General features: G+C 56.5%; 1 protein-coding gene and 1 non-coding gene across 2 annotated transcripts in view; both read right to left on the reverse strand.

The window, feature by feature from the left end:
- The window catches only part of AP1B1 (adaptor related protein complex 1 subunit beta 1), a 29,570-nt gene extending 3,395 nt beyond the window's left edge, over positions 1-26,175 (reverse strand). Inside the window, exons 1-18 of the mRNA XM_064727237.1 lie at positions 26,132-26,175; positions 20,983-21,195; positions 19,813-19,875; positions 18,607-18,712; positions 15,004-15,139; positions 12,179-12,424; positions 10,228-10,418; positions 9,597-9,818; positions 8,475-8,595; positions 6,886-7,064; positions 6,119-6,284; positions 5,215-5,313; positions 3,383-3,642; positions 2,089-2,290; positions 1,101-1,121; positions 825-854; positions 556-705; positions 279-424 (exon numbers count right to left, since the gene is read on the reverse strand). Of these exons, the coding sequence (XP_064583307.1) occupies positions 279-424; positions 556-705; positions 825-854; positions 1,101-1,121; positions 2,089-2,290; positions 3,383-3,642; positions 5,215-5,313; positions 6,119-6,284; positions 6,886-7,064; positions 8,475-8,595; positions 9,597-9,818; positions 10,228-10,418; positions 12,179-12,424; positions 15,004-15,139; positions 18,607-18,712; positions 19,813-19,849 (2,312 nt within the window). The 5' untranslated portion in view covers positions 19,850-19,875; positions 20,983-21,195; positions 26,132-26,175. The remainder of the gene's footprint in view (positions 1-278; positions 425-555; positions 706-824; positions 855-1,100; positions 1,122-2,088; positions 2,291-3,382; positions 3,643-5,214; positions 5,314-6,118; positions 6,285-6,885; positions 7,065-8,474; positions 8,596-9,596; positions 9,819-10,227; positions 10,419-12,178; positions 12,425-15,003; positions 15,140-18,606; positions 18,713-19,812; positions 19,876-20,982; positions 21,196-26,131) is intronic.
- LOC135454832 (small nucleolar RNA SNORD125) lies at positions 90-194 on the reverse strand. The gene has a single exon (XR_010442207.1). It is a non-coding gene; the product is annotated as a small nucleolar RNA SNORD125 (small nucleolar RNA).
- Positions 26,176-27,347: the final 1,172 nt, after the last annotated feature.

Raw genomic sequence — 27,347 nt, forward strand, 5'->3', positions numbered from 1 at the left:
CTCCAGCCATGTGTGGCATTCCTGCAGCATTCCCTCAGTGCCTTGGAGGGAGAAGGAAGCTGTGCTTCCCCAGGACAACCAACAGACCCTGAGGAACAGCCTCTTCAGCCAACTTCTTAGAGGCTTTGCTTTGGTGCTCATCACCACCACAGCCATCAGAGACAGAAGGGTCATCACCAGAGGCTCTTCCCAGCCCTTGCAGCTCCTTCCTCACACCCTTTCCTGCTCTGGGCAGGGTCTCCAGGGATCCCAGGTGAGCCAGCCCGGGTGGGACTCACCTGTTGCGGTTGAACTGGATGGCAAAGTCAGACATGACCTGCAGGGCTTTGTTGGTCAGCACCAGGTCCATGGAGATGGAGCCCACCTGGCGGCTGAAGGTGCCAGAGATCTCCAGCCCCTTGGCTTTCATGGCAGGGAGCCACACCTGGGCCAAGGAGACAACAAACCCTCGGGGTGTCACCCACAGCAGAGCCTCTGCTGCTGCCCCAGCTCCTCCAGGGCGATCCTGGATCACCCTGTGCCCACCCTGTGCCCCCTTAACCCTGCCCCACTCACCGTTTTGGGGGCCACGTAGGATCCTGAGAGGGTCCCCACGCCACCCGTGAGGTCGAAGAGGTCGCCCAGGCCGCTGCCGAGGGGTGCCCCCATGTTTGTGGGTGCTGTGGTGCTGGGAGCTGCTGTGAAGCTGCCACTGCTGCCACCCATCTGTGGGGACAAGGGAGGGGTTACAGGGGGCACCAGGGGGAGGGGGACGGGAGGAGGAAGGAGAGGAAGAGGAGGAGGATGCAGAGAATGAGAGGGGTTGGGTGTGAGGGCACACTCACAGCAGGGCTGCCTCCCACATCGCTGCGCAGCTGCAAGAGAAGAGAGGGCCATCAGCAGGGGCAGGGCTGAGGGCACAGGGGTCCCCAAAATGTCCCCTCTGGGCACTCCCTGGAGGCAGCAGTGTGGGGCAGGAGTTGGGGTGCTCCAGTGGTGCCAGACCAGGAGCACTGAGGGCCATGGGTGTCCCCAGAGGGAAGCGAGGTGTCCCTGGGCTGGGGGAGCAGGGGCAGCCAGGGTGGGCACGGGGTGGGCACAGGGTGATCCAGGATCCATACCCCTTCAGACTCGTCCCCCATCTCCAAGCAGAAGCAGGCAAGGTGGAGAGAAGAGCCAGCCACATGCAGAGAGAAGCCAGGAGAGAAGAGACAAAAAGAGAGAGAAGAGAAAGGGAGGAGAGGACAGAGGTTAGTCCTGACACATCTGTCTGTCTGTCCATGTCCTGGGGACAGAGCCAGAGCTCATTCCCAGCCTCAGTGCCAGCCCATCAGCAATCCCTGGGAGCCACAAGGTGCCAGGGCAGCACTTGCAGGGTTACAAAACAGGAAAGGCAGCAACGCTGCCTCCCATTGGGACAGATGGGCTGCATTTCATGAGTCATGGAGCAAACTCCAAACTCTGCTCCTTCAGGGAGCCTGGCCCATCTCCAGCACCCACAGGGCAGGGAGAGCTTTCCATCCTGCCTCACCCCGAGGCCAAACCCCTGCTTGGCCTGCATTCCCAGGAGGACACACTGTCACCTCTGGATCTGCTGGCACAGGGGACACCCCACAGGCCGGGAGGGGACACATCCTGGCCCAGCCCTGCAGCAGTTTGGGGGTCAGAGAGGGACCCCCAAGAGCAGCCACTCCTGCAGCACAGCACATAGAGAGGGAACATCCACACCAACGGAGGGAAAAGGCACAGGGAAGTGCCACTGGATAATGGCAGCACAAATGGGGGTTCAGTGCCCTCTGCAGCAAAGGACCAGCCCAGATGTCCCCGGGCTGACAAGTCTGTGCTGTGGCAGAGCAGAGGCAGCACCAAGGCCAGCAGGATGCCCAGGGGATAGGCAGCACCCAGGGAAGGAGCAGGGAGCTCTGGACGTACCAGCCTGTCCAGGCCTCCCGAGGAGGGACCAGGAAGGGCAGGAGCTCTGGACGTACCAGCCTGTCAGGCCACCCAAGGAGGGACCCAGGGAAGGAGCAGGGAGCTCTGGACGTACCAGCCTGTCCAGGCCTCCCCCAAGGAGGGACCCAGGGAAGGAGCAGGGAGCTCTGGACGTACCAGCCTGTCCAGGCCTCCCCCAAGGAGGTCCACGGCGCCCATCTGCACGGCGGAGGTGGCCATGGGGGGCCCGCTCACGGGGGGACCCAGGTCCAGGTTGAGCAGGTCCCCCAGCAGGTCCCCCTGGGTGGGGATGACAGAGGGCTGATCTCCTGTTGGCCCTCCTGACGGGGCTGTGTCCGGGCTCTCAGGACTCTCACCCCTGGAGGGAATGAAGGGAGAGGGTGAGCAGCTCCAGAACTGCAGACAGGGGCTGGCCCAGGTGAACCCTCCATCCCATCCTGGCTCCCAACACTTCAATGGCAAGCCAGACCCCACCCCATGTCATCCTGCCTCCCGACACATTCCCACAGAGCTCACTGGGAATCTCTACAATCCCAGTGGAGGTCACCTCCACTAGGATCACTCCTTCAGCTTTTTAAGGCCAGGGCTGAACCCACACAGCCCTGCTCCTCCCTTGGGGATGGGGGCTGAGCTCTGAGCTCAGTGGCCCCACAGCAGCCCCACATCCAACCCCTCCATCCACTGTTGTGGTGTGCTGTCATGGTTTGCCTCAGATTCCCCAGGTTCCTCCCTGATAATTCCCTGCCAGGTATTCCAATCCCTGCCTCCTTTCCACACCCTGACCGCTCCCAGCACTGTCTGTCAGTCCTGGCATTCCAGAAGGGCTTCCAGTGATTGTCAGATCCAAAGGATGCCCTCTATCCCAGGGGGACATTGGGCCATCCAGGTGTCCTTTGTCCCTTTGTCCCTCCCCTCCTGTCCCTGCTTGGTGGCTCCCTGCCCCTTCCCTGCCCCTCTCCCTGGGGTTAAAGGAGCAGCAACCACGGGCTCAGGGAGTTCTGTTGGAGCTGGTGCTGCATTCAGAGGCCTGTGGGCCAGAATAAAGCTCTGGATCCAAACCCTCCATCAGAACCGACTCCTTTCCTTCACCATCCCCTTAAAGCTTCTCCACAGAGGGAAACCTGAGGAGCAGCCCCTGGTATGGGGGAAAGCTCCATCCCAGCACCACCAGAGCTCCTGCAGGCCTGGACTTGTGTCCACGGGCCCAGTGCAGCACCCAGCCAGCCCAAAGTGTCTGTGGGGTGGAAATCCACACACCCAGCCAGCCAAAAGTGTCTGTGGGGTGGAAATCCACACACCCAGCCAGGCAAAAGTGTCTGTGGGGTGAAACACCACAGTGCCACTCTTTGGTTCGGCAGCAGGGCCAGACAAGCTCAGGCACACCCTGCCCAGCTACATTGTTAATTATTTGCAATAACCCACAGCCCGGGGCGGGGACAGGAGCACTCACGAGTCGCTGCGCGGGGGCAGGCTCTTGTGCACGACGCCCCTGCTGCCCTCCACGAAGGCGCTGGGCGGTTTGTGGTACACCGAGGCCAGGGTGCCGATGTAGCAGATGAGCTCGTCCAGCAGCGTGGGCTCGATCAGATCCGTCTCCTCCGAGATGAGCGGCTTCTCGGCCAGCACCACCTCCTTGGCGGCCACCGGGTCCGTGGAGAGCAGGCGCCAGTAGATGTACCCGCGGTCCCGCAGGTCGGGGTTGTCCGAGTCCTTTGGGAAGCCATGGGGAGCTGCAGCTGCTACAGGGATACTCGGAGCAGCTGCAGCTACTACAGAGATACTCAGAGCAGCTGCAGCTGTTATGGAACTACTCAGAGCAACTGCAGCTGCTAAGAAGCTACTCGGAGCAAGTGCAGCTACTACAGAGCTGCTTGGAGCAACTGCAGCTACTACAGAGCTGCTTGGAGCAAGTGCAGCTGCTACAGAGCTGCTCGGAGCAACTGTGGCTACTACAGAGCTGCTTGGAGCAGCTGCAGCTGCTATGGAGCTGCTCAGAGCAACTGTAGCCACTACAGAGCTGCTCGGAGCAACTGCAGCTACTACAGAGCTGCTCAGAGCAACTGCAGCTACTACAGAGCTGCTCGGAGCAACTGCAGCTACTATGGAGCAACTGCAGCTACTATGGAGCTACTCGGAGCAGCTGAAGCTACTACAGAGATACTTGGAGCAAATGCAGCTACCATGGAAATACTCAGAGCACCTATGGCTACTACAGAGCTGCTCGGGGCAGCAGCAGCTACTACAGAGCTACTCAAAACAACTGCAGCTGCTACACAGCTGATCAGAGCAACTGTGGCTACTACAGAGCTACTCAAAGCAGTTGCAGCTACTACAGAGCTGCTCGGAGCAAGTGCAGCTACTCAGAGCAACTGCAGCTACTACGGAGCTACTCGGAGCAACTGCAGCTACTACAGAGCTGCTCGGAGCAACTGCAGCTACTCAGAGGAACTGCAGCTACTATGGCACTACTCAGAGCAACTGCAGCTACTACAGAGCTGCTCGGAGCAAGTGCAGCTACAACAGAGCTGTTTGGAGCAGCTGCAGCTACCACAGAGATACTCAGAGCAACTGCAGCTGCTATGGAGCTGCTCGAGCAACCACAGCTATACAAAGCAACTGCAGCTACTACAGAGCTACTCAGAGCTGCTTTCCCCACCTAAGCCTTGCCGGGAGGGATCCCAGAGGCCAAAGGTGCCTCCTGAGCCGTGGCAGTGCCCACACCACCCAGGCTTCCCAATGTCACCGTTCCCAGAGGGTTTTAGGACAAGGGATGGAGGGACAGGACACAGGAATGGCTCCCTGTGGCTCTGAGTTGGGTTAATGAGTGTCTGAGGAATTTTTGTGGGATTTTTTTGGTGAGTGATTGATTGGTTGAGAGGTGGAGTTATCGGGGTTGTTGAAATGGTTGGGGGGAGTTATGGGTTTGGGAAAACTGGTGTTGAGTTTGGGTGGTTTGGTGGTGTTTAAAGGGTGTGGGTAGGGGAGGGAGACCCTGCCCATCCAGAGGGCAGGGATGGATGGGATATTGGGAATTGGGAATTGTTCCCTGGCAGGGTGGGCAGGCCCTGGCACAGGGTGCCCATCCTGGATCCCTGGCAGTGCCCAAGGCCAGGCTGGATGGGGCAATCTGGGACACTGGAATGTGTCCCTGCAGGCTGGCACAAGGGGATCCTTAATGTTCCTCCCAACCCAAACCATTCTGAACTAAGCTCCAATTCCCTGCCTGCTGCCACATTCCCAGGGGATGGGAAGCCCTGGGAAGCTGTCCCAGGTGTCACCCACCTGTGTGGCCAAGCTCAGCACCTGCTGCACCAACTCCTGTGTCTCCGTGGGCTTCTTCAGGAACAGCTTCACGATGGCTGTCAGCAGCTGCAGCTGGACCTGTGGGGGACAGACAGACAGACAGGTCACACTGTTTGTGCAGGAACACACGGATTTGCCCCAGGACCTAACCCCAACCTGCCTTTCAAGGGACCACAGGCACAGTGACCATGTCAGTGGCAGTGACACACCAGGGCACCTCACCAGCCCATTTCCTCACCCTCAGACTCAGGCTGACCCCAACACCATGGGGCAGGATCTTGGCAGCAGCTTACATGGCCCCACAGGGCACAGGCCAGAGCATCCTTTCACTTCCACATGGATAAGCAGCAGGAATTCCCCTCCCAGCCTCCCAGGGAGCCTGGATCTCTGCCTTTGCTACTCAGCATTTGTAGACTTTGCCCTGTTCACTGTCACTTGGTTACAGGGTGTTTTGCAGAGTTTTCCAGAGTTGGAAACCCTCCAGAACTCCACAGGCAAACCCACTGGCCTCAGTTGCCCTGGGAGACAGGGCAGGCACTGCTCCCTCTGCTCCTTTTCCAGCTCCACAGGGATCTGTGCTGGCACAGTGGCATTACCAGGCCCCTGCCTGGTGCCTCCCAACCATGGAGCAGGGAAGGCACTTGGGACAACACCATGGTGGCCTCTCACAGAACCACAGAACAGCTTGGGCTGCAAGGGACCTCAAATCCCAACTCATTCCCCCTCTTGCCATGGGCAGGAACACCTTCCACTCGGCCAGGTTACTCCACATCCTAACCCAAACCTGCCCCAAGCACCTGCACAAACAATCCCTTCAGAGCAAACTGTGCCCTGATCCATCTGGGAGCTCTGTCCCAGTGCCACCCCGAGGTCCCTGGCACACCTGGGTGCTCTCATCATGGAAGCCCTCCAGGAAGCTCTCCAGCAGCTCGTCGGCGTTGTCGATGCGCTCGGCGTATTCGCCCACGATCCAGATCATGGCAGCCCTGGCCTCGGGCTCGTCCAGGGAGTCCAGGTTCTCACAGAGCGTGGCAATCACGCTCTCGTACCTTCCCGAGGGGAGGAGAGCAGGACAAGCTCAGCCAGAGCAGGAGACACAAATCCTGATCCACCCAAACTCCAAACCACGTCCCACCTGCCTGGGGCTGGCCCCTCACCCCATGGGCAGTGCCCTCACTGATCCCACAGCACATTCCCTGCTCCTGAATGAGGAGCCAAGGGCTACTCCTGCAGAGCCCTGCTCGTTACCAATTCAGTTCATTAGTATTTATTACCACTATTAGTGCCCAGCTTCCTGATTATAGAGTTGCCTATTCATCCTGGCTCAGCTGGAACATTCCCTCCCCTCTCCTCTCCTCCTGCTGCCCTTGTTCCAGCACCAGGAGCTGGACTGAGAGCCAGGGACAGTTTCTGCTGACACAAGGGACCTGCACATCCCTGGCAGCTCCTCTCCATTTCAGCGCCTGCATCTGGCACTGCCACCATCCTGGGGCTGGGGACAAAACAAACCCAAAGCCACCTGTGCTGTGGGGAGGCTCTGGGGGCTTCATCCCACCAAGTCTGTGGCCCCCCAAGCACAGAGGGGAGGGAAGAGCTCAGGTAGGAGCAGGAGCACCCCGGGGAAGGCACAGCCCAGGGAGCCCCACGCACTTGTTGGGGTACTTGCGGAAGATGTCCTTGATGACCACGATGGCCTCCTGCACCACGTAGTTCACCTTGGTCTGGATGAGGTCCAGCAGGGTGCTCACACAGCGCTCTGCAGATTGCTGCCAGAGGGACTGGGTCACACAGGGACAGCCCCCCTCCCACCCCAAACCTGCCACTGCCTCCTATCCCCGCCCAAATCCAGCCCACAGCACAACGGGGGACACTGAGTGTGGTCTGCCCTTCACATCCTGGTGTGCCTCCTCCTCATCCTCTCTGCACATCCCCACAGGCTCCTCTCTCCCCATGGGAAGGGTTCCAGCCATGCAGAGCCACCTTTCCAGGGAGGTTTTTAACAATCCCCTTTGGAAAATTATCCCCACAGGGAAGCAAAGCCTCTGAGCAGCCCCTCAGGAAGGGATGGATTCCCTCCCAGCCCCTCAGGAAGGGATGGATTCCCTCCCAGCCCCTCAGGAAGGGATGGTTCCCATCCCACTCCCCCCTCAGGAAGGGATCAGCTCACCCCAGCCCCTCCGAAGGGATCAGTTCCCTCCCAGCCCCTCAGGAAGGGATCAGTTCCCTCCCAGCCCCTCAGGAAGGGATCAATTCCCTCCCAGCCCCTCAGGAAGGGATCAGCTCCCTCCCAGCCCCTCAGGAAGGGATCAGCTCCCTCCCAGCCCCTCAGGAAGGGATCAGCTCCCTCCCAGCCCCTCAGGAAGGGATCAGTTCCCTCCCAGCCCCTCAGGAAGGGATCAGTTCCCTCCCACCCCTTCAGGAAGGGATCAGTTCCCTCCCAGCCCCTCAGGAAGGGATCAATTCCCTCCCAGCCCCTCAGGGAGGGATCAGCTCCCTCCCAGTCCCACTCTGATCCCCAACAAGTCCCTGGTATCACCCACTGCATTCCTGGCCCTGTTCTAGGCAGGGATCCTAAAGCAGCTCCAGTTGCAAAGGATAAGGGGATGGAAGACCCTCCTGGCACCCCAATGATCCCTGTGGAACAACCATGGCTCATCCCCATGCCTGGGAAGGCTCCAACTTGCAAATTCCTGGGATGAGACGGCCACCATGTGCTGGAAAGTGCCACCCTGCCCACCCACAGGTTGCAAGGTATCCTCACTGTGCACAGCGCCGTGGCTCTCACGCCTTCTGACAAATCCCCACCTCGTGGAATTCCTCCTCGCAGACTGAGGGGACGCACATGGGGGCGCACGCCGGAGGAGGGCACAGCACAGGACAGCCATGTCAGTAGCACACCACCAGGAGGCGAGGCACAGCACATGCCAGTCCTGGCAAAAGCCCACCAGCGAGGGGCACACCAGTGACAGCCTGGCAGAGCCACCAGGAGAGAGGGGCACAGCACAGTGACAGCCTGGCACAGCCACCAGGAGAGAGGGACACAGCACAGTGACAGCCTGGCAGAGCCACCAGGAGAGAGGGGCACAGCACAGTGACAGCCTGGCAGCAGGCACAGCCACCAGGAGGGCAGGGCAGTGACCCAGCACGAGCTCCAGGGTGGCACAGCTGCTCCCAGCAGAGCTGGGGTGGCACTGGGCTGGCCCTGGGGTGGCCCTGGGTGTCCCAGCCCCACTCCTGACCTGGGCTATGTTGGCCTGGGAGGCCAGGCGGATCATGATGTCCAGTTTCTCCAGTTTGACGTAGATGGGGTCGTTGTACTTGACAAAGAACACCTTCATCTCGTGCTTCAGGATCTCGGGCCTGGGGCAACGAGAGGCAGCGTTAGGGGGGACAGGCACTCATTCCCACCCCAGTCCCAAGGTTTTGGGGGCCTATTCAATGCCAAGGAATCCAAGTCACTGTGGTTATCCCCCAGGATTCTGTCCCCTGGCTCCCCTTTGCTGGCACACAGGGGACAGAGCACAACCTTGTCACAAACACGGGCCAGACGTGAGGCAACGGGGGACGTTTGTCCTGCCAAGGCTGGAGGCACATTTTAGTGGGAGCAGGGACACAAATCCAGACCCCAGGGCTAGGCTGGACCTTTCTCACCAGCTCACCCTCTCTCTAAGCTGGGAAAGAGCTAGGCCAGATCCAGCTCCAAGCTGCCTTCCACATTCCCACTCCCAGGGACACTAATTGCTTTCCACTTCTCCCAGAAATTGCTGCTATTTTTAAGAGACGACCACGGCGCTGACTGGGAGGAGAACAAATCATCTGACTGGGCTGGGGCTCTCCAGCTGCCACTCCTGCTCCAGGCACACGTGTGGGGCCTCAGCCACCTCCAGGATTTTAGATCAGCAAAGGGACAAAAGGACTCTGAGCACTTGTTCAAAGAGGACAACTGTGGAGAAAGCAGCTGGCAGCACAAAAATCCCTCCCTAGACACGGAGGGACTACTCCAAAGTCTCACAGCTTTTGGCTTTGCCATCCTTTGCTGCCCCAAATAAAGAATAAATTAAATTAAAGGATACATTAAACTGAAGAGCCCAGCTTAGCTCCCTGTTCATTCCCTCACTTGACTGACTCAGGGCCAGGCTGGACAGGCCTTGGAGCAACATGCTCTAGAGGAGGGTGTCCATGGCAGGGGACGGGATGAGATGAGCTTTAAGATCCCTCCCAACCAAACCATTCCACAATTCCATAACTCTCCGTGGATTTTAAGTAACAGAGAAGAAATCACCCGACAGGATGTGTGTGACACTGCTGCAGACAGAGGGATTGAAGCTCCTGTGGCTGAGAGGGGACACCTGCACACCCACCTCTTCTGCACGATGAGGTTGATGTTGCGGAGGGCCACGTACTGCAGCTCGGGCTCTGCAGACAGCAGAGTGACCAGTGGTGGGGCCAGCTTCTTCAGGAGAGTGCCATAATAATCCAGGTCCTTGGACAGCATCTCCATGAACTTCATCAGCACCTTGACAGCCGACAGCACCACGGCAGAGTTGGCGTGGGACAGCCGCGGTGTCACCCGCTCGCAGATGCTGCCGGGGCGAGGAGGAGGGAGAGGAAATGATCCCAGCCCTTCCTCCTGCTGAAAAACTCCTGCCAGCATGGAGGAAGGACTTGCAGGAAAGCTGAGTGCCACTTGGGACCTTCCCAAAGAGGCTGAGCTGGCTCCTGAGTGCCCCAGTGAAGGTTATTCCCCAGGCCCTGCAGAACCCTCTGGCAGTGACCCCGTTTCGGGGCTCCCCGGTGCCACATTTTAAGCAGCTCAAGGAGCACAATCCCAGTGCCAGGGCTCACTACAGGACCAGGGCAGGCTCCAGATGGCCATGCCCAAGGCACAGGTGCAGCAGATGCCTGCTGTCCCACCTCCTGCAGCAGGGTCAGGAGGATGAAGACTCTCCTCAGAGGAGAAGGGGCAGTGCCAAGCCCTGCCTGTCCCCTCACCTCTGTGCTTCCCGGTCATCCTTGGGCATGTAGTTTGCCAGGCAGTCCAGGATGAAGATCTGGCCCCACTCAGTGCACTCGTTGAGGGCTGTGAGCAGCTTGTTGATGGACTGGGGGTTGAGGTCCAGGAGGTTGCTGCTGGGATGGGACTCCGCGATTTCCGACAGCGCCGCCACCGCGTTGGCCACCACCTGCCAAGGGGACAGCACACGGATTGGTGACACCAAATGTGGTGTGAGGGGACGAGCTGCCTCCTCACCACAACCCCTCACATCCCACCTACATCTGGGCTCCAGCTTCTCCCTGCTCACAGCAGATCTGAGGGGGATGGATGAGCCATCCCCACCACACGCTCCCACCGCCCACGCCGCATCTCCAACGGCTCCCACGTGTTCCACGGAGCCAGCCTTGGCTTCCTGCCCACTTCCCTTCCCCAGGCAGCTCTGAGGAGCCCCAGAGCTTTCCACACAGCCCCTGGCCTCAACACTACACCCAAGGTAAGACTGGAAAAGCAGGAAAGGCTGTGGGAAGAGAAACCCTGGGGAAAGGTGGTTTTAAATTTCCCCAGGCCCAGGGAAAGGGAGGGAAGCCAAAGCACAGCTGCCAGGAAAACCAGAGGCAAAAGCCACTGGTTCTGTGGTATCAGAAGCAAGCAGCAGCTTATCTCTATTGTGAGCCACCTGAGGCAGCCTCCTTCCCACTGGGAACAGAGGAATAACACAGAGCCACGGGATGGGAGAAACCCTCTGTCCAGGACACGGGGTTATGGGGCAGGGAACACAGCCTGCAGCCCTGAGAAGCAAAAACTCCCCAAAAGTGGTTTGTTAACACCAAAAAGACAATCTGGGAGGAAAGGAGTTTGTGGAGTTTTCCTGTAATCTGATCCTAAGACTCCTCCCATGGGACACCTGATGAACCCCCCAGCCCTGGGGCTGCTCTCTGGGGCTCTGCTTGGGCTCCTGGGCCTCTTCCTCCTGTCCCCCCTCCCCTGGCATGGGGTGGGGGAAATAAAATGGACTCTCATGCTAAACAGTGAAGAGATTTTTAAAAAATTTAGGAGTTTTTTTAAAAAAAAAAGGCAAGACGAAAAGCAAGAAAGGAGGCAAGAAAGGAGGGAAGAAAAAAGGCAAGGAAGAAAGGCAAGGAAGAAAGGCAAGGAAGAAAGGCAAGGAAGAAAGGCAAGGAAGGTAGGAAAAAAGGAAAGAAAAAAGGTAAAAAAAGGCAAGAAAAAAGGTAAAAAAAGGCAAGAAAAAAGGTAAAAAAAGGCAAGAAAAAAGGCAAAAAACAGGCAAGAAAAAAGGTAAAAAAAGGCAAGAAAAAAGGCAAGAAAGGTGAGAAAAAAGGCAAGAATGATTAGTGTCACGGGCAAGACAATGTAATGGCACGCATGCACAGGAGCTAGGCACAACGCAGGAAAAAGGAGAGGAAAAAAGGACAAAAAGGCAAAAAAAATGGCGAAAGAACAGGCAGGAAAAAAGGTAAAAAAGGCGACGATTGGCACGAAGGTGTGAGAAGAAAGCAAGGAAGAAAGGCAAGGAAGGCAGGAAAAAAGGAGAGAAAAAAGGTAAAAAAAGGCAAGAAAAAAGGTTAAAAAAGGCAAGAAAAAAGGTAAAAAAAGGCAAGAAAAAAGGTAAAAAAAGGCAAAAAAAAAGGTAAAAAAAGGCAAGAAAAAAGGCAAAAAACAGGCAAGAAAAAAAAGTAAAAAAAGGCAAGAAAAAAGGCAAAAAACAGGCAAGAAAAAAGGTTAAAAAAGGCAAGAAAAAAGGCAAGAAAGGTGAGAAAAAAGGCAAGAATTTTCTCGTTTGCTTCTTCTGCCATCGGCTGTGGCCTCCCTGCACACGATCTCATCACTGTATCTGCACGCTGCTACAGGAGCTGGACACGAACGCCATGGGAGAGCAGCGCCAGCCATTTGGGCAAAGAGGAGGCAGAGAAGGCAAAACCCAATCACCATGGGGTTGGAGTCTGAGATGAGATCCTTGAGGGTGTCCAGGAAGCCCTGGTCCTCCACCAGCTGGGCGTTGATGTCGTGCAGCTTGGCCACGCAGACGGCGGCCGTCTTGCGCACGTAGGGGTCCTCGTCCTTGAGGCACTTGCGCAGGGGCTCGCACAGGTACTCGGTGATCTTGTCCACGCGGATGCAGCCCATGGTGCGCACGGCCAGCGCCCGGATCAGCGGGTTCGGGTCCTCACAGTCCTGCAGGGGTGGCAGAGGAGCTCTGAGATAGGGATAATGAGCTCTAGGAGGCCTGGAACACACCCAGTGTTGTGGTGTGATTTCAGAACCTCGGATCCCTCCCTGATAATTCCCTGCCAGGTGTGTCAGTCACCTCTCCTTTCCCCACCCAGCACTGTCCATCAATCCTGGCATTCCAGAAGTGATTTGCAGATTCAAAAGATGCCCACTATCCCAGGGGGACATTGGGCCATCCAGGTGTCCTTTGTCCCTTTGTCCCTCCCCTCCTGTCCCTGCTTGGTGGCTCCCTGCCCCTTCCCTGCCCCTCTCCCTGGGGTTAAAGGAGCAGCAACCACGGGCTCAGGGAGTTCTGCTGGAGCTGGTGCTGCATTCAGAGGCCTGTGGGCCAGAATAAAGCTCTGCATCCAAACCCTCCATCAGAACCGACTCCTTTCCTTCACCATCCCCTTAAAGCTTCTCCACAGAGGGAAACCTGAGGAGCAGCCCCTGTTATGGGGGGAAGCTCCATCCCAGCACCACCAGAGCTCCTGCAGGCCTGGCCTTGTCCCCACAGGCCCAGTGCAGCACCCAGCCAGCCCAAAGTGTCTGTGGGGTGAAACACCACACACCCAGCCAGCCAAAAGTGTCTGTGGGGTGAAACACCACACACCCACCAGCCCAAAGTGTCTGTGGGGTGAAACACCACACACCAGCCAGCCAAAAGTGTCTGTGGGGTGAAACACCACACACCCACAGCCAAAAGTGTCTGTGGGGTGAAACACCACACACCCACCAGCCAAAAGTGTCTGTGGGGTGAAACACCACACACCCACCAGCCAAAAGTGTCTGTGGGGTGAAACACCACACACCCACCAGCCCAAAGTGTCTGTGGGGTGAAACACCACACACCCACAGCCAAAAGTGTCTGTGGGGTGAAACACCACACACCCACAGCCAAAAGTGTCTGTGGGGTGAAACACCACACACCCACCAGCTAAAAGTGTCTGTGGGGTGAAACACCACAGTGCCGCTGTTTGGTTCGGCACCAAGGGCCAGACAAGCTCAGGCACATCCCACCTGGCTATATTGGTAATTATTCCAATAACCCAAGATAGCTCAGCTACTTCTGGAGGCACAATAATCAGCAGGATGGCTCCTGTTGTTGCAGTGTTAGAAACAAAGAAGTTTAATAAAAAGCAAAAGAACAAACAGAAAAACTGAGCTAAGTGCCAGACGTTTTTGCTCTTAGTAAAACACTTTACAAAAACTATTAGTTTCTTTGTTCACTCCTTTTTCTAGTTAATTGTCTAAGCAAGACTTTTTAGCTTTTATCTAATTATCTATAAGTTTGAGGTAAAGTCTCTTAAGTCTTATGAGGTGTCTTTTCACTTAATCAGAGAGAAATTTCTAGACCTCTTTCCTATTAAAGAGACAAAAGATAATTTTGTCACTCCATTAACAGAGAGCACACACCCACAGGGGAGGGTGGATATTATTGTAATAATTTTACAATAATTTACAATAATTTACTATTGTAATTAAGGAGCCCTGACAAAGGAAGGAATGATGCATCTGACTGCATGAAGACTAATTTATTACTTTATGATACTATATTATATTAAAGAATAGTATACTATGCTACAGAATACAGAAAAGACACTTAATGCTAAAAAGATAATAATGAAAACTCCTGACTCTTTCCAGAGTCTGACACAGCTTGGCCCTGATTGGCCAAAGAGTGAAAACAACTCCCAGCAGAATCCAATGGAACAATCCCTTATGGGTTAGCAATCTCCAAACACATTCCACACCAGCACAACACAGGAGAAGCAAATGAGATAAGAATTGTTCTCACTTTTCTCTGAGGCCTCTCTCACTGCCTTTCACCTTTCCAGGAGAAAAACCCTGGGTGAAAAGATTTTTTCAGAGAATGTGGATGCCACAGGATATCCTGGGCTCAGCTATCTCCAGGGGGGTTCAGGTCCTCCAGGAGGATTTGGGTTCAAATCCTGAGGTTTTCATGTTCTGCTCTTGAGAATAAGTCACCCAAGAGAAGTTTCTCTCTTGTCCTGCACCCACTGAGTTCCAACACCATCAATCCTCACTCCCACAGCTCCTCAATCCATTCAGGAATCCCATGTCCTCATCACTTACACCAGGATCCTGAACCAACCTGATGCTGGAAATGCATATTGGGATTGTTATGAGGGGTTTACCCTCCCTAAAAAGCTTGAACTCCCTCTAAAGCCCACCGGGCCTTTTCACTGAGTGCTTTGGCAATATCCTGGTTCTTAACACACTCCTCAGTCCCCAGCTCCAACGGGAAAATCACGAGGGATTTCTCAGCCCATAAATTCACATGACAGCACTCGATCACGGGAGCTGCCCACACCCCTCACAGGGAGAGTGGCACAGCTGCCAAAAACTGACTTTCTGCATTACTGGACAAATTCAATCTGTTTTCTAGAGCTTGCAGAGCCCCTCCTCAGGAAGGGAGAGGCTTTGGAAAGCTGCCCACACTCCCTGATTTGCAGCCTGGTGTGGTGAGCTGGCACCTGGTGTCCCCTGTGGCCCCATGACACAGAGCCCTGTCCCCTCACCTTCACAAAGGTGTTCACAGCCATGATGGCCATGTCTGGCTGGCTCTTGGCATAGTTCATCAGGTAGAGGTAGACCAGCTTCTTCAGCTCCAGGTTGTCTGTCTGCATGCAGTTCACCACGTCCGGGAAGAGAGCGCTGCAACACAGAGAGCTCAGTGAAGGCAGGACATGGCCAGGCTGCCCATGGATCCCCTTCCCATGGAAAAGCTGCTCCCAGAGCCAGGAGAACCCAGCTCCCTCCTGGGAGGGAACACTGGGAGTGCTCACCTGGAGAGGAGAAGGCTCCAGGGAGAGCTCAGAGCCCCTGGCAGGGCCTGAAGGGGCTCCAGGAGAGCTGGAGAGGGACTGGGGACAAGGGATGGAGGGACAGGACACAGGGAATGGCTCCCAGTGCCAGAGGGCAGGGCTGGATGGGATATTGGGAATTGGGAATTGTTCCCTGGGAGGGTGGGCAGGCCCTGGCACAGGGTGCCCATCCTGGATCCCTGGCAGTGCCCAAGGCCAGGCTGGACATTGGGGCTGGAGCAGCCTGGGACAGTGGGAGGTGTCCCTGCCATGGCAGGGGGTTGGAGGACCTTTTCCCATGCAAACCATTCCATGATTCTATGATTCCATGACCTGAGCCCACCCTGCAGCAGGGTCCCAGTGGATTTTTTTAATGGGTCTGGTGTCACAGACATCTTTTATGGAAAATCCTTTCCTTAGCATTTTTCCTCCTGAGAAGCTGAGAGGCCTCAGGAACAAAATGTAAACATTGATTATCTGCTGCTGTGGAATGCAACAGGTGCATCTGTGATTGGTCTCATGTGGTTGTTTCTAATTAATGGCCAATCAGAGTCAGCTGACTTGGACTCTCTGTCTGAGACAGAAGCATTGTTATCATTCCTTCTTTTTCTATTCTTAGCCAGCCTTCTGATGAAATCCTTTCTTCTATTCTTTTAGTAGAGTTTTAATATAATATATATCATAAAATAATAAATCAAGCCTTCTGAAACATGGAGTCAGATCCTCGTCTCTTCCCTCATCCTCAGACCCCTGTGAACACGGTCACAGGTCTGTATCAAACCAGCCCTTGATGGACCAAACCTGAGCTTTCCCACACGGCTCTGCTGCATTCCCACTCCAGGGCACATCCACTGCCCCAGGAGAAGGTGCTGCACAATTCCCTGAGGCACAGGGTGGGGTTGTTGGGGTGTCTGTGCAGGGCCAGGAGCTGCCCTGGATGACTCTTGTGGATCCCTTCCAACTCAGGATATCCCAGGACTTCATGCATCATCACAGGATGGTGCCCAAAGGAAGAGCCCCCCTCCCCTGGGTGAGTCTGGAGCACCAGGAGACTCTGCTGGGATGGAGGGGAATGCAGTGGGATCTGCCTGCACAGGGCTGGGGCTGCCCAACACGGGGTACCAGAGATGCTGTTTCATTCAGAGACAGACCAATTACACAATTAAACCACCCCAGGGGAGGCAATCAAGATCCCAGGGCTTATTCCACCCTGACAGATGTCCCAAGGCTCTTGGAAGCTTCTCCACCTCCACAAACCAGCCAGGATCAAACCCAAGGCTCCCCTAAATCCAGGGAATTGGGTTTTGCAAAGCTGCTGCCCACCTGGGCTGGTCTCACCCCGGGTTAAACCAGGCTTTGCTGGCACCTCCTGGGGAGCAGTGAGCTCAGCAAACTGCTCCCTGCAGCAGGGAAAAAGATGGGCTGACACAGCCACAGGATCATGGAATGGCTTGGGAATCATGGAATCTTTAAATTTATCAGGTTCTACCCCCTACCACAGGCAGGGACACCTTCCACTGTCCCAGGGTGCAAGTCCAGCCTGGCCTTGGGCACTGCCAGGGATCCAGGATGGGCACCCTGTGCCAGGGCCTGCCCACCCTGCCAGGGAACAATTCCCAATTCCCAATATCCCATCTAAATCCCCTTTAGCTTAAAGCCATTCTCCTTTGTTCTGTCACTATTTTCCATGCAAAAAGCTGCTCTCCCTCCTTTTTTAAGCCCCTTCAAGCCCTGGAAGCTCCTGCCATTTCCATGTGATTTCCACAGTGGTCTCAAGATGGACACTCCCTGCTGCTGCTGCTGCTGCTCTGGGAGCCAGGGATGCCCCAGTTCTCCAAACCCTGATGTGTTTTCCCTCCATTTACTCTCAAATGCACCATGAAAATCAAATTGCTGATGCTGCCTGTGCTGGGACAGGTCTGTGCAGGACAAGGCACGGAAGGAGCCACGTGCAGCTCAGCTCAGCCAGATGGAAAAGGAAGCAGGAACAGCAGCAGCTGCCTGACCTTTTGGACTGGAGAGGCTGTAAAGGGTTTATCAGCATCCAGGCACTGCCACAAACCCTCCAAAGGGGGTCCTGCTTGTTTTTAGCAACACACAAAGGAAGTGGGAATAATCCCAACAAACTGATCTGGCAGCCAGACCAATCCTCTTTTAGCCAGATTACAACAAAAGCCAGGAGAGCCCCCACCTGCCAGGTGGCCACGTGGCCACAACCTGCACTCCAGGAGGCAGAGCTGCAGCCAGGGTGTGCCTGGGGGAAAAGCAGCATGGAAACCCCCCTGGAAGCAACAGGGGGAAAAGGGAACCCAAAACCAGCTGGGTTTGGCTTGGGAACATGGGAGAACAGCATGAAGGAGAGGTTTAGGGTAAATTTCAGAGAAAGGTTTTTCCCCCAGAGGGTGCTGGCACTGCCCAGGCTGCCCAGGGAATGGGCACGGCCCCAAGGCTGCCAGAGATGCCCAGGATGGGGTTTTGGAGCTGCCCTGGATGATCCTGGGGGTCCCTTCCCACTCAGGATATTCCAGGCTCCATTCCCAGCACACACCTGACGTCCTTGCCCACATCCTGGGGGAAAAGCAGCATGGAAACCCCCCTGGAAGCAACAGGGGGAAAAAGGGAACCCGAAACCAGCTGGGTTTGGCTTGGGAACATGGGAGAACAGCATGAAGGAGAGGTTTAGGGTAAATTTCAGGGCAAGGTTCTTCCCCCAGAGGGTGCTGGCACTGCCCAGGGAATGGGCACAGCCTCGAGGCTGCCAGAGATGCCCAGGATGGGGTTTTGGAGCTGCCCTGGATGATCCTGGGGGTCCTTTCCCACTCAGGATATTCCAGGCTGCAGCCCCAGCACACACCTGATGTCCCTGCCCACATCCTGGGTGAAAAGCAGCATGGAAGCCCCCCTGGAAGCAACAGGGGGAAAAGGGAACCCAAAACCAGCTGGGTTTGGCTTGGGCACGTGGGAGAACAGCATGAAGGAGAGGTTTAGGGTAAATTTCAGGGAAAGGTTCTTCTCCCAGAAGCCTGAACTCCCTCTAAAGCCCACCAGGCCTTTTCACTGAGTGCTTTGGCAATATCCTGGTTCCTAACACACTCTTCAGTTCCCAGCTCCAATGGGAAGATCATGAGGAATTTCCCTCAGCACCAGAGGGTGCTGGCACTGCCCAGGGAATGGGCACGGCCCCGAGGCTGCCAGAGCTCCAGGAGCCTTTGGGCAGCACTGCCAGGGATGCCCAGGATGGGGTTTTGGAGCTGCCCTGGATGATCCTGGGGGTCCCTTCCCACTCAGGATACTCCAGGCTCCATTCCCAGCACACACCTGACGTCCTTGCCCACAGTCATGGAGGCGATCACCTTCTTCACAGCCTCCTTCTTCTTCTCCTTCTTGTCACTGTTCAGCTCAGCCTTCAGCTCAAATATCTCCCCTGGAGAAATGGGAAAAGTGGCAGCTCAGGGCTTAGTGGAAAATGTCAAAGACTATAATTCAGTTTATTTGGCAAGTAAGATATACATAACCTCTCATAACTGAAAAGTTGGAAACTGATTAATTCTAAAGCTGGCTCAAGATTTCACAATAATATTATCTCAACTCATTTCCTATTGATCTGTCACAAGTCATTATTTGGTTGCCAAACTTGACCAGAGAATTTTTCAAGACTAAATTTGAAGTCTATTTTTCATATGAAGACTAATTTTAAAGCCTAATTCGGCTTAATTTGAAAAAAAAAAAAACAAACAAACAACTGTTTCCTTGAATTGGCAAATAAATATCTTACCCATTTATAGAATTAATTTGAGAAGCCTGAAGTAAATATAAATAATTCAAAGCTAAGCACACCTCTGCTGGGTGACAGGGTTCTCTGCCACCCCTGAAAAGAGAGATTTAATTTCCCAAACACCCCCCTGAGGCTGGGGCTGCTCTGAGGGCTCAGCTCTCACCCATGGGAATGGAATATTCACCTCCTGCTGAATCCTTGTGGAAGGATGGGACATGCTGCAGGAGCCAGGAGCAGCCCACAGGCACTGCATGGGGTTATCAGAGGGTGGTTTTGGTTGTGGGGTGATTACCCCAGCCCCATGAGGATGGATTCTGGGCACTGCTCCTCAAGGCCAGATGAGGCTCCCAGATCCCTCCTGCCTGTGGCAGCACCCCCAGCCCAGGGCAGCATCTCCTGCAGCCAGGCTGAGCTCCTCACTCCCTCCTGGCTGGCAGATTGAGGAGGAAGATGCCACATGGCTTCTCTCACATTAATTCCTCGCTCTGGAGAGTGCTTAAGGCCCTGAGTGCTGCCCAGGGGAGCTCCTGAGCTGCTAAAGCCGATCAGCAGCTGCCAGCAGCCCTGGCTGGGCCCAGGGGGCTGGGGACAAGGTGTCCTGAGCCCACAGCAGCCCAGGAGCTGCACCCAGGAGCAGGGTGAGGTGTGAGCCACAGCACTGCCACAGGAGCTTCCCAGCCCTCCCCACCTGGGTTATACAGGAGTGGTGATTTTGGGATGAATTGTGACATTCCTGCTCCTTGCCTTACCTTTCTTGGTGGTGGTGAAGTACTTGGAGTCTGTCATGGTGGTCTCCAGGCAGCAGCACGGCCCTGGAGGAGAGGCAGAGCACTGAGGGTCAGGGCTGATCATTGTCTGATAACAGGGATTGTTAGGGAGAGCTCCAGGAAGGGAAAACAAGGGAGGGAAAGAGTTTGGGATCCCATGGGAAGAGGCACAAGGAGGAGCTCAATCCCTAAGGGAGGGTGAGCACCTCACAGCTCTGTGATGATGGGGAATCAGGGCTCTCCAAGGAGGATGATTCCACTGAAGATTCCAGCCCTGACTTTGCTCATCCCATCCTGCACAGAGCTGGGCAGCAGGGGCTCAGTGATCCCCCCTCACCCAAAAAATGCTTTCCTAAGGAAAACTCACAGCCAGCCCTCCCTCTCACCTACCCAGGGAACAGCTCAGGGCAGGGGACAGGAACTGAGCCAAACCTGAGGCTCAGCTCAGAGGGACAGCACAGCCAAGGGGCACAGATCTGCCAGATCAAAGGGAGCCTCTCCCACAAACCAGCCCTGCTCCAGCAGGCTTGCTTTAAATTCCAAGGCTGTGAGGTTTCAGCCCAGCACTTGAGGCTCCATTATATAATTCAGGCAGTTTAGGGCAGATTTAGGGCTCGGCAGGCTGAGGAAGGAGATGTGCAGCCCTTCAGAAAGGTCAGCACGGATTTGGCTTTTATGGCTGGTTTTCCCATCTTTCCTTCAACAGGGAAGGAACCAGAGGCTTGTCCTTGAAAGCCTGCAGTGGCCTTGCTGTTTTGGAGGGGCAGGAATACAGGAAGCAAAGCCAAGTAAAAAAAAAAAAAAAGAGATTAAAAAAAAAGAGCTTGCGGATGGGTTTAAAACGCAAATGAGCATCTTGAAAGCCAAACGCAGCAGGAGCACAGAGAAACTGTGTCCTCTGTTCCCTGTCCAAGCTGGAGAGGCATCCCCAGCAGGGATAAAAGGAAAATCTGGATGAAATCTGGGGGTTGAGCAGGCTGGGCAGAGCACACAGCTTGGCAGCGAGGGAGAGGGAAGGAGCTTGCGTGGGTTTGGGGCTGCTCTGGGGGCTGGCAGCACCATCCTGGTGCTATTCCAGAGGGGGAAGGCTGGCACCACAGTCCCACAGCCCTGCCCCTGGTGAGCCAGGACACTCCTCCCTGCCTCAGTTACCTGGGATTGATTCAGAGCCTTTTTTATCCCTCTAAGTCGATGGCTCTCCAGGGAACAGCGGGAGCTCCGGGCTGCGCCGCAGCTCTCTGCACCTCACTGCAGATCCCGTCCTGCCACACTGGCAGCAAGGAAGGGAGGGAAGAAAAGAGGATTCACTGCAGTCCCTCCGACTCCAGGACCTGGCTCACACTCAGCCCTGCTCTGCAGAAGTGCCTGGAAAGCAAACTTGAAGCTGAGCAGGGGATTTGTGCAGGCAGCTCGCAGCCATCAATCACACCGGCCGCTTCCTGCAGCTCCCTGCTCTCCCAGGGGCAGGGAAAGCACAGCCTGTGCTCTCCCCATCCCCAGCCCCACTGAAACACCCCACTGATACCAGGGGCTGAGACAACCACCCATTTCCCCACCCCTTTAAGCCCTGCAGCAATCCCAAGAAGGAAAGTGGCTCCTCCAGCTCTGGAATGAAGGCACAGCCCTCGCTCCTCACACAACACAACCCTCCCCAGGGCAGGAAGCACTTTAGGGCCTGGAGCAGGGTGATGAGGGGACCCAAAAAACCAGTGCTCAGCACCCTGCACCCTGTGTGTCCCCCAGGCTGTGCCAGGGTGACAAGGCAGGGCTGGCTGCCAGCTGCAGGTGAATTCCCACAGCTCAGCCCTTGGGCAGGGGCCAGCACTGCTGCCTGGCTCTGCTTTGGAGGATGCAGAGGGAAGGTTTGCTCCCTCAGCTCCAGCAATCCCCATCCAGCTCCTTTCCCCACTGAGCAATCCCCACCCAGCTCCTTTCCACACTGAGCAATCCCCATCCAGCTCCTTTCCCCACTGAGCAATCCCCATCCAGACCTTTCCACACTGAGCAATTCCCACCCAGCTCCTTTCCACACTGAGCAATTCCTCTTATGGAAAGTGCAGGAAAACTCATTTATTCTGCTACTTTCAGCTCCCTGGTTTAGGATAATTCCTCCATCCTTGAAGGCTGAGATGCTGCTGACCAGAGACTTTCACCATGGGATGGTCTGGGTGGGAAGGGACCTTAAGGGATCATCTCATCCCACCCCTGCCATGGGCAGGGACACCTCCCACTGTCCCAGGCTGCTCCAAACCCTGTCCTGGAACATTTCCAGGGATCCAGGTGGGCACCCTGTGCCAGGGCCTGCCCACCCTGCCAGGGAACAATTCCCAATTCCCAATATCCCATCCAGCCCTGCCCTCTGGCACTGGGAGCCATTCCCTGTGTGCCTGTCCCTCCATCCCTTGTCCCCAGTCCCTCTCCAGCTCTCCTGGAGCCCCTTCAGGCCCTGCCAGGGGCTCTGAGCTCTCCCTGGAGCCTTCTCCTCTCCAGGTGAGCACCCCCAGCTCTCCCAGCCTGGCTCCAGCCCCTGCAGCATCTCTGGTGCCTCCTCTGGGCTCACTTTCAGCTTCCCCCAGCACAGAGCCACTGCCAGGGCTGGGATGCAGCCCTAAACCTGTGCCCAAGACATCCCAAATCCCTGCTTATCCCTGCCCACCACAGCCCCCAGGCCCTCCTAGACCCTCTGACAGCCCAGCCCAGGAGTTCTGTGGCTGCCAGAGCTCTGAGCTGCCCAGGCTGAGCCAGGGAGGAAAGGGAAAGGGGGAAAAGGGAAAGGGGGGAAAGGGAAAGGGGGGAAAGGGAAAGGGGGAAAGGGAAAGGGGGAAAGGGAAAGGGGGAAAGGGAAAGGGGGGAAAAGGGAAAGGGGGGAAAAGGGAAAGGGGGGAAAGGGAAAGGGGGGAAAGGAAAAGGGGGGAAAGGAAAAGGGGAAAGGAGAAAGGGGAAAAGGAGAAAGGGGAAAAGGAGAAAGGGGAAAAGGAGAAAGGGGAAAAGGAGAAGGAAAGGAGAAAGGGGAAAAAGAAAGGGAAAGAGAAAGGGGAAAGGAAAAGGGGAAAAGGAGGAAGGGGAAAAGGAGGAAGGGGAAAGGAGGAAGGGGAAAAGGAGACGGGGAAAGGAGAAGGGGGAAAAGGAGAAGGGAAAAGGAGGAAGGGAAAGCGGAAGGGGAAAAGGGAAGGAAAAAGGAGAGGGAAAAGGGGAAAGGGGAAAAGGAGGAAGGGGGAAAAGGGGAAAAAGGAAAGGAAGGACAGGCTGCTGCCACCAGGGAGAGCAGAAAGGAGCAGGAACTCCAAAGCCAAGCCCCTAGGAAAGAGCTCCCCTGGAAAACAGAGGGGCAGCTGGAGGTTAGTGGGGAAAGGAACTCCCACAAACAAACAGCCCAGCTGCAAATGCAGCACCTGAGGGCCAAGGGGGCATAATTAGGGAAATGAATACTCTAAAACATTAATGGGTAACTGGAGCCGTGGGGAATCACATAACTGCTCCCTGCTGGTGTGGGCAGCTCCAGGGCCCTGCACAGGCCAGGCAGGGTGAGGGGGTGATGGCTCCCTGTGGGAACCAGTAAAGGTAAGAAAGCTTCCAAAAAAAGCTGTAAAAGCAGCCCCAGAAACAGAAAGAACAAAATCCTTAGAGCTAAGTTGTAGTTAGGAAGTCTGAAAGAAGAAATGTTATAATAGTACAGCAAGCAAGGACATGAAACAATAGATTAAGCCTTAAGCTTGGCTTAGACAGACCTTAAGACTACAAGAAAATAAATATGCTTAGCAAGACAGTAGAAGGTTTAAACTTAATAATGTACTGTGTATTGTCCATTGAAAGAAGACAAGCAAACACTGTGTGAACAAGTATTCATGTACTTTTAGTAATTAGCTAGAACAATTATCTATAAACTTAGCTAAAAGTTTTTGAAGTATTCTGTAACAAAGAAATCTTGAGCTGCTACCAGCTGAACATAAACTTTACCATCTTCCCATTGTCTCAACCATGTAATAAAGGTAATACAACAAATAAAACTCAAGAAATGCACCCCAACAGTCCCATCACGCTCATGAGTGAAAATTAAAAATAAAATAACCAGACCAACACAGCTCTGAGCACATCCCTGCCCCATGGACAGACCCAGGAGCTGCCACAGGCAAGGGAGAGAAACATCCCAGGGTGCAGAAAGAGAGCCAGAGGCTGAGGATACCCAACCCAACAGCTCCAGAGCCTTGTGCTGGTCCCAGTTATCTCCTCACTCACAGCAGTGCTTCCCATCCTACAGCCACGGGCACAGCTCCCATCCTTGTCCTCAGATCCCAAATCCCACAGCTCCCATCCCTGTGCTCATCCCACACCTCCCATCCCTCCACAAGCCCTCCCAGCAGCCCCACACACATTCCTGTAGGATATTTCCCCCCTGTCTGCCCTAACTGGAGCCAGTTTTTGCTGCAGCAGCTCAGGGCTGTGATTCTGCTGATCCCACCAGGACCATCCCCATCCTCTCACCAGTCTGTCACTGACCAAGCCATGGGCATTCCAAAAGGCTCCATCTCCACCAAACAAGGCATAACCTGGATAACTCAGGGGCAGGAGCCAAGCTCACTGTGCCATCAGCAAAGTGCTCGAAGCAAACCCAAAAAGTCTTTGGCAGATCCAAAGCAGTGGCAGCAGCAAATGAGCTGCAAGCAATACATCCCATCACAACCAATATCAGGGGAATAAAATAAAGGAACAAGGGAGAAGGACAATGCTGAGGTGTCCCCTGCCAGGATCCCACTGCCACAGAGCCCAGAGCTCTGAGAGCTGGGGGGATTTCAATCACCTTGAACTGGGATGGCACCCCCAAACTCAGCTGAGCATCTCAGGGACACCAAGGGCCTTGTCCTGGCCACAGCACCAGGTTCCTGTGGCCCAGGGGACGTTCTGCTCCTGGGACAGCCAGGTTCTGCTGTGGACACCTGGAATTCCCAGCCTGGCTCCATCCAAGCAAGGCCCAACACCTCTGGAAAGGCCCTTGGGGTGCCAAAGGCTGCTCAGCCTGGCAGTGTGACCCCACAAATGGGTGTGGGAGCCACAAAGCACACCAGTCCCACTGCTCATCCAAGGTTTGTCCCCTTTTCTGTCACCCCAGGAGACAGCAGACACAAAACATCTCCCATCCCTGCGCTCACCCCAAATTCCCACTGAGCCCCCTCTGCTGCTGGGGATGGGACCCTGACAGGGGCCAGAACCCCACACAACACCTGCAACAACAACAGCAACACCCCCAACACGGCCCCCTCAGCCTGGAGCTGCCTCACAGCTCCTTTTTATCCACTTTGGGCCTTTTTCCCCCCAAATCTCCCTGGAGGAGGCAGCGAGCACAGGATATCAGCCTCCCTGCCTGCTCCATGCCCGGTTTATTCCATGCACCTTTCCCTATGGCTGTGCCATGTCCTGGGGGGTGAAGGGCTCACCCCGTGTCCCCCAGCCCTTCCCGGGGGTCCTGTCCCCAGCACGGTGCCCCTCGGGCCAGGACACGGTGCCAGGGAAGGGAGCGGATCCCGGGGGATCCCTGAGGGACGGAGCCGGGAGGGCAGCGCTGCCACACGGGGACACGCGGGGACAGGCGGGACACGGCCCGGGGGGGGCTGCGGGGTGGGGAGACCCCCGTGGGCCCCAGCGGAGCAGGGGAGGGGGACACGGTCCGGGACAGGGGAGGGGAGCATGGGGACACAGCCCGGAGTGAGGAGGGGAGCATGGGGACACAGCCCGGAGTGAGGAGGGGAGCATGGGGACCACAGCCCGGGACAGGGGAGGGGAGCATGGGGACACAGCCCGGGACAGGGGAGGGGAGCATGGGGACACAGCCCGGAGTGAGGAGGGGAGCACGGGGACACAGCCCGGAGTGAGGAGACGAGCATGGGGACACAGCCCGGGACAGGGGAGGGGAGCACGGGACACAGCCCGGAGTGAGGAGGGGAGCACAGGGACACAGCCCGGGACAGGGGAGGGAGCATGGGGACACAGCCCGGGACACGGCCCGGACTGAGGAGGGGACCCAGCCCGGGGACACGGCCCGGGGCTCAGCGCAGGCCGGGCCAGGAGTCACAGCGGGGACACCGCCGGTCCCTGAGGGGCACACAGGGCACGGCTCAGGCCGGGGGGCGGGAGGGCCCCGGGCCCAGAAGGACGCGGCGCGGCCCGAGCCCCGGCGGGGGCCCTGTCCCGGGTGCGCACGGGGGAGGCGGCCCGGGCAGGAGCGGCTGCGGGGCCCGGCTCTGCCCCAGCCCGGTCCGTCAGTCCCTGTCGGTCCCTGCCCTGCCCGGCCCGGCCCGGTCCGTACCTGCTGCCGCCGCCGCCGCCACCGGAACTGAGGAGCGGGGAGCGCTTCCGGGGCGGGGCGGGGCCTCTGCGGGTGGGCGGGGAAAGGGGCGGGGCATGGCGGGAGGGGCGGGGCTGGAAACGGGAGCGGGAACGAGAATGGGCAGGGATGGGGATGGGGGAGAGGGAATGGCGGAACGGGATGGGGATAGGGGAGAGGGAATGGGGGAACGGGGATGGGATAGGGGAGAGGGAATGGGGGAACTGGGATGGAATAGGGAGAGGGAATGGTGGAACGGGATGGGATAGGGAGAGGAATGGGGCAGGGATAGGGATGGGGCAAGGGAATGGGGAACAGAGATGGGGATGGGATAGGGGAGAGGGAATGGGGGAACAGGGATGGGATGGGATAGGGGAGAGGGAATGGGGGAACTGGGATGGAATAGGGGAGAGGGAATGGGGGAACGGGGATGGGATAGGGGAGAGGGAATGGGGCAGGGATAGGGATGGGGGAGAGTGAATGGGGGAACAGAGATGGGGATGGGATGGGAGAGAGGGAATGGGGGACAGGGAACGGGGACAGGGAATGGGAACTGGGGGTGGGGATGGGGACATGGGATGGGGGACAGGGAATGGGGATAGGGGATAGGGACATGGGATGCAAGCAGGGGATGGGGATAGGGGATGGGGACATGGGATGGGGACAGGGATAGGGAAAGAAATGGGGACAGGAGACAGGGGCATGGTATGGAGACAGGGATGGGGATAGACTATGGGAACGGGGGCTAGGGATTGGGGACGGGGACATGGAATGGGAACAGGGATAGGGAAAGAGATTGGGACAGGAGATAGGGGCATGGTATGGAGACAGGGATGGGGATAGAGGATGGGGACATGGGATGAGAACGTGGATAGGGACAGGGATATAGACAGGACAGGAGATGGAGACACCGGATGGGAATATGGGATGGAGGAGAGAGATGTGGGGACAGGAGGACAGGGGACACCCCAGGGTTTGGGTTGGAAAAGGGGAAAAGGGCTTGGAGGCAGGGCTCGGGAGCGGGGGTGACACAGGGTGTGGGGACAGGGTCACCCCTCCACGGGCCGTGTCCCCTTGCTCAGCCGGCTGTCCCCAGGGTGGGAAGGACCCTCAGGGCCCGCCTGTCCCCACCCGCGGGTCCCCACGGCCCCAGGCTGGTGACAATGGCCTGGAGCGGGTCAGCGGGGCTGGCAGCGGG

Source organism: Zonotrichia leucophrys, chromosome 15 (assembly GCF_028769735.1).
Source record: "Zonotrichia leucophrys gambelii isolate GWCS_2022_RI chromosome 15, RI_Zleu_2.0, whole genome shotgun sequence".
NCBI lineage: Eukaryota > Metazoa > Chordata > Aves > Passeriformes > Passerellidae > Zonotrichia > Zonotrichia leucophrys.